Source organism: Pseudochaenichthys georgianus, chromosome 2 (assembly GCF_902827115.2).
Source record: "Pseudochaenichthys georgianus chromosome 2, fPseGeo1.2, whole genome shotgun sequence".
In the NCBI taxonomy this organism is placed as follows: Eukaryota; Metazoa; Chordata; class Actinopteri; order Perciformes; family Channichthyidae; genus Pseudochaenichthys; species Pseudochaenichthys georgianus.
In genome coordinates, this window is record NC_047504.1 from 3611825 (window position 1) to 3617675 (window position 5851).

The 5851-nt window shown below is 39.0% G+C and overlaps 1 protein-coding gene and 1 long non-coding RNA gene across 2 annotated transcripts in view; one reads left to right on the forward strand and one right to left on the reverse strand.

The window, feature by feature from the left end:
- Positions 1-2046: 2046 nt before the first annotated feature.
- Positions 2047-2945, forward strand: LOC139435194 (uncharacterized). Its single transcript, XR_011644472.1, has 2 exons — positions 2047-2332; positions 2631-2945. It is a non-coding gene; the product is annotated as an uncharacterized lncRNA (long non-coding RNA).
- Positions 2946-4350: 1405 nt separating this feature from the next.
- Positions 4351-5851, reverse strand: part of LOC117460750 (uncharacterized) — a 2435-nt gene continuing 934 nt past the window's right edge. Inside the window, exons 4-6 of the mRNA XM_034102291.2 lie at positions 5601-5785; positions 5408-5509; positions 4351-4460 (exon numbers count right to left, since the gene is read on the reverse strand). Coding sequence (XP_033958182.2) covers positions 4351-4460; positions 5408-5509; positions 5601-5785 — 397 coding nt within the window. The remainder of the gene's footprint in view (positions 4461-5407; positions 5510-5600; positions 5786-5851) is intronic.

Genomic DNA, 5851 nt, shown 5'->3' on the forward strand with positions numbered 1-5851 from the left:
TTTTATCTCATTATTATGACTTTTTATCTCATAATTATGACTTTTTATCTCATTATTTCGACTTTTTTATCTCATAATTATGACTTTTTATCTCATTATTATGACTTTTTATCTCATAATTTCGACTTTCTTATCTCATAATTATGACTTTTTATCTCATTATTATGACTTTTTATCTCATAATTATGACTTTTTATCTCATTATTTCGACTTTTTTATCTCATAATTATTACTTTTCATGGGGATTTTATTTTTTTCAAGTGGCGGAAATGGGCTTCCATATAAAGGGACTGTGATTGAGAGAAAATTAAATATGTGTTTACAATAAACATGAATATGTCATTTGTTTGATTTGCATTAAAAGACAATACCATTTTTGATTTAAATGATAGATTACCTTGTGCATTTGTTGCAGCCCTTGCTTGCTGCATAAGTGCAGCTGCTAAACTGTTATCTGAAAAATAATTTACATAATTTAAAATCATATCCAGATTGTTGGAATGCAATTTAGTTGTTTACTCACCATTTTGTAGTCTTTGGGAAATGTCTTGTGAGACTCCCACTGTAGACAAAGGTGATCTCCATTGCTTTATATAGGTTTGTTAATTCAGTCATGATGAGGAACCACACCAGTGACTGGGTTCTATAATTAGAAATGCTCCTCCCTCTTAATGTTTGCAAAACTGATAGGTGGACAGGCTACAAATGATCAGTCCCTTCAGATCCGCACACATGAAGCTTCATGAGCATGAATTGAACAGACCTGCTGCTGTGTTAATTCTTTAGCTGCCACTTTAAGCTTTATGATGTGTACAACATGGATGTAATTTGATTTAATCTTGCCATTTTAAATGATGTATTCAATAAATAAGGTTAAACCAAATCATTACATTACAACAGATTTTATTTTAATGATTTGGTTTAACTTAAAGATAAACTTTATTGTTATTGCACATATTACAGGTACTGAGACAACGAAATGCAGTTTAGCTTCTAACCAGGTGCAACAAGCAGTGAAGAGGAAAGTAATGTACACAATCTACAGAATAACATATAGAATGAATTGAATGATGAATAAACAGTGGGGTATGAATACACTAGATATACACTAGCAGCCTGTGAGCAGTATGAACAGTGTGTATGAATATGCTAAGATATATAAAGTATGAAAACGGTAAGCAGTATAGTATAAAATATATAGATATTAATTTCATGATGATAAACATTGTGGAACAATGATGAAAAATGGGAATGGATGTGGCGACATAAAACTGACACAAAACAACAACAGCCAGCCAATTGGAGAGTTTCATCAGCAGCACGTGGTAAAAACCACCAATGAGCGCTCAGCTGAGATACCAGCGAGCCGTTTCCCATCAAGCATTTCGCTTCCGCAGCTCGTGGAGAGCAACTGTGCCAACTCGCCTCGCCTCGCTCTTAAGGCTGCGGGCGTCTTTGTCCCGCGAGATTTCAAAGTCTCATGTGGGCGTGCCTCCAGAGCAAGTCGGACAAAATGACTAACCATCATGCAACGCACGAGCAAGACGTTGATCGCAACTGCGCAGGTCTGCGCAGGTCTTGCTTGTCTCAAACAAGCCTACTACCTCGTAGTAACACAATAGAGAGGCGAAGTCACGCCCATCTACTTCCGGCCCATGGGACCCCGGAAGCGAAAAATTAACATTGAATTCAATGGAGAGAGAAAACGTATCTTTTGATCCCGTTTGAATTGTGCCACGAACTACACATATGATGTTTGTCAATCTTAAACAATAAGTTCCATGTCAAAAAAGTCACATTTTGTCGTAAAACTGTTGAAATATAAGACTATGAAAAATACGCGACTACAAAGACTACAAATCCCAAATCCCATTCTGGCTCGCGTAAGTGATGTCACAGGCGATAGAGAGGCGAAGTCCCTCCTTTTCCGGGAGCCTCCATGGGACCCCGGAAGCGTAAAATTATACATTGAAGTCAATGGAGAGAGAAAGGTTATCTTTTGATCCCGTTTGAATTGTGCCACGAATGACACATATGATGTTTGTCAATTTAAAAGAATATTTTGCAAGTCAAAAAAATGAAAATGTGTCGTAAAACTGTGAAGTTACACATTTTTTTGTGTGAAACCGCTGAGTGAACTACAGGTCTCTCGTCTCGCACAATACGCGTCACCATCACAAAGATGGCCGTCACGTTAGCAAATTTCACCTGTTTCTTTCAGAATGAGAATAAAAGTATAAAACGAGGTCTGGACACGTTGAGAGCTGTACATACACGAAAGGGGAGTTAGTCGGTTCTGTAAGAGCAGCGGCACCGGCTTTACAAGATGTTGGTGAGTAATATGAGTGCAATGTGTAACGTTAATGTCAGCTAGCTAACATTAGCTAACAAGGTACACTAACGTGTTTTGTTTCAGTAACTAGTGTTCTCCTTTAGAACTTCGTGGTCTGTGTGTATGCTGTGGATAACATTAGTGTTCACAAGAACAAGGTAAACTCCCGTGTTTTGTTTTAGTTGCTCTTCAGATTGAAGCGGCCAGTTTTATATCGACTATACAGGATATTCTATACTGTATGTGTGATCTCCTTTTACATCTCGATGTGTCATTTGAGTTTATTTGCTGTGTGTAGATTCAAGGATTTTGGTGACATGAACATGACCATCGCGGAGGCAGTCCAGTTACCATCCTTCTGTCTCCGTGAGGAGGGTGGGTCATATATCACCCATACTGGCACCAGGTCCAAGGGCAGCTGCACATCACAGACCGGAGTCTCTGCTACTTTGTTGTGTGGACCACGAAGGAGGCGATCATCATCCTCATCCCCAAAGACCCTGCAAGGCATGGAAATCTTCTCCTCCTGGAACAATTCTACACCCAGCATATGCTCCCTGTGTTGGCCAGTAGAGAGGAGGACATTTAAATAAACATACTCTTAACACCCTCAGACTCTGCGTTGTGTTCCGTATGTGCGATGGGTGTTATGCAGAGGGGAGGAAAACAGGACACAGCAGATTGGGATTGTGGTGGAGACGCTGAGCAGTTATTTAATTGTTGCATGTATTTATTATTATACTGCGTGCTTCTTAGTTATTCCATCTTTTGCTGTACATACATTGTATGCAACTCTACATTTACTTGTTATCTACCACACTTCCTTCTACATCATACACCATCATTATACATGATGGTGTATATAGGATATATATATTTGTACACATTACATATCTGTAAATTGTATAATTTAATTTTTCGTATTTGGGATTGTTGGAAACGTCTTTTTGATCTCTCTGTCTATAAACAGAAACTGAGTAAGATTGACAATAAAGTTGACTTTGAAAAATATATATATTCTTTATGAAAATAGTTGACTGTTGGAGAAATGAATCCAAATGAAACGTTGGACTGAACTACAACTACGCCTTTAAATCTCTACGGACTGTTCTTCAGTGGGATGGCAAGTTCCTATCTTTAAACATTTATTAGTTTTTTCTCAGAACAGATTTGATTGAAGTTAATTTAACTTTGCCGACCATGTAAGGTCATTATTAAAAAGGTACAATCAATTTGTTTAGGGTTGACTAAAATAATGATAAACATTTCATTTGGATAATTTACTGACAGAATAAGAAACTCAATAATGCTCTACTCACCTGTTCCTTTTTATAAAGTGAAACAGTTGAAACGATAGATTTTTAGTAAACTTAAAAACAACCTTCTCCAAAAGCTATCAAGGAATATACCGAATACTTATTTTAGAACTTTATTACATATTATTTGTATATAGTTTGAATGATCCATAATTGACAGAAGCTTGTGTTTACACTGACCTGTTACTCATATATTAATGTCTTTGTAACTTCTTTAAACCACTACCTCACTAATTTCTTTCATTCATCACGGTTCAGTAAACTAAGTGACACATGAACCAGTTTAATCATTATAATAACGTAGGATTGCAACTCTTTGAAACTGTAGGTGGCTCTTAAAAGAGCCGGTGTGCTGGTCTCAGGTCAGTCTAAGCCCTCTCTCCGCGGATGCAGCGGGCCAGCTGGATGTCCTTGGGCATGATGGCGACCCTCTTTGCTTGGTTCATCTTACTGGGGGCAGCTACATGGATGTCGGTGCAGTCCACAGTCATTGTGCAGTTGAAGGCAGAATTAATTTATTATTGTAATTTATACATTGTAGACATTTCCTTCTCCTCCCAAATGTTCAGGCACTCAAATCTTTTCTCGATTTCAATAACAGCAGTAAAATCTCATTTAGACTTACTTATCGTTCATTAACTTAACCATCACCACTGTCAACATCATAATACTGTAACTAACCATGATTTTTGTTAAACTTTTTCAGACCTTGTCTTGGCTGAGGCTCGGAAAGTCACCATACTTGCTGAGAGCAGTAGTGAGGATAATAAGGATGAGGAGCCACCTGCTAAAACTCCACGCCTTTTCACTGGCTACAGGAAGAAAAGCAAAAAGAAGGATGACCATGTATCATCTGTCAAAGCTGCGCTCATTCGCTACATCCAAGTGTGCTCTGGTGAAGAAGACGAAGCAGACTGCCTAGGCTTCTGGAAAAGAAATGCAAAGGTCTTCCCAAGGCTCTATCTTGTGGCTATGAGAGTGCTCGCTGTTCCTGCCATCAGTGCACCAGTGGAAAGGGTATTCAGTCACTGAGGCCTTATAATGCGCCCTCACCGAGCCAGGCTTAGTGCAAGGACACTGTCCAGCTTGATCTTTTTGAAATGTAACCATTCTGTTGCATAATACTTTTCTAGGTCTTACAGTAGGCCACTGGAGGATACCTACAAGCTTGTGAATGTTTTGTGACCCATACCCTGTGTGTATTAAGAGAAGAATAAGGTAAACCATTCTAATCTTATTGCAGGTTTGTTATTGTTAAATATTTTTGTTCGTGGCAAAACAACACAGGTAATTGTTTTCACAAAAAGGTTACTGTTTTGTTAGTAAAAGAGTGAAGATAGCCAATAACTCTAATTTTTGTCATACAAAGAAAGGTGCCAATTTCCATTGCAGCAATAGTTTTTTAGTTGCAAATGGCACAGAACAAATGTTTACTTAAGTACTTTTAACAGTTTCCCTGCGGGGGATTAATAAAGTATTTGTGATACTGATTTATGATTCTGAAGTGTTTTGCATTTAGCTAAAGTGTGATGTTTTTCCTCATATTGCATTGCAATAGCCTGTTTAAAGTGATCATATAACAAACAACTAATCAGTACTGATACTGTATGCTAATAGATATAGGAGTGATAATAACACAGTAAATGCTTTGAATTTCTTAGATATAGCTGTGCAGTATTCTTAACAGACTGGATAGCAGCAGACAATAGAAGGCTTATTACAACCAGAAGAGAGATGAGACTTTTATTTTTTTTGAGACTTGACTTGCGAACATCTCTGTTGCTAACCCAGCGCTCCTTGGTGAGGGCCCGTCGCACCGCCTCCTCAGTCGGTTGTGTGGCTTGCCTGCCCATTGTCTGACCTGTGTGTGACGAGTTAAACGAGTGAGCAGTGCAATCAAGGGAAAAAGAAGAAAAGGGGAACACAACACTGCCTGAGTGCAAAATCCTTACTGAGAATGTAGGACGTTCTCTCCAGGAGCTGCACATTCCTCCACGTCCTATACACGGGCCTGTATGCAGTGAAGCCGGCCCCTACACACAGCCTCTTACTCTGCGCCACAGAGTGCAGAGAGACAGGAAAGGCCTCCAAAAACCTGTCCCACTGAATGCCCACGGTTACAGGCGGTGTTGGCAGGCTGGAGGGGGAAAATAAACACCATGTCTATTAACGCTACTGCAGGGCCGCTCACTGACCAACAGTT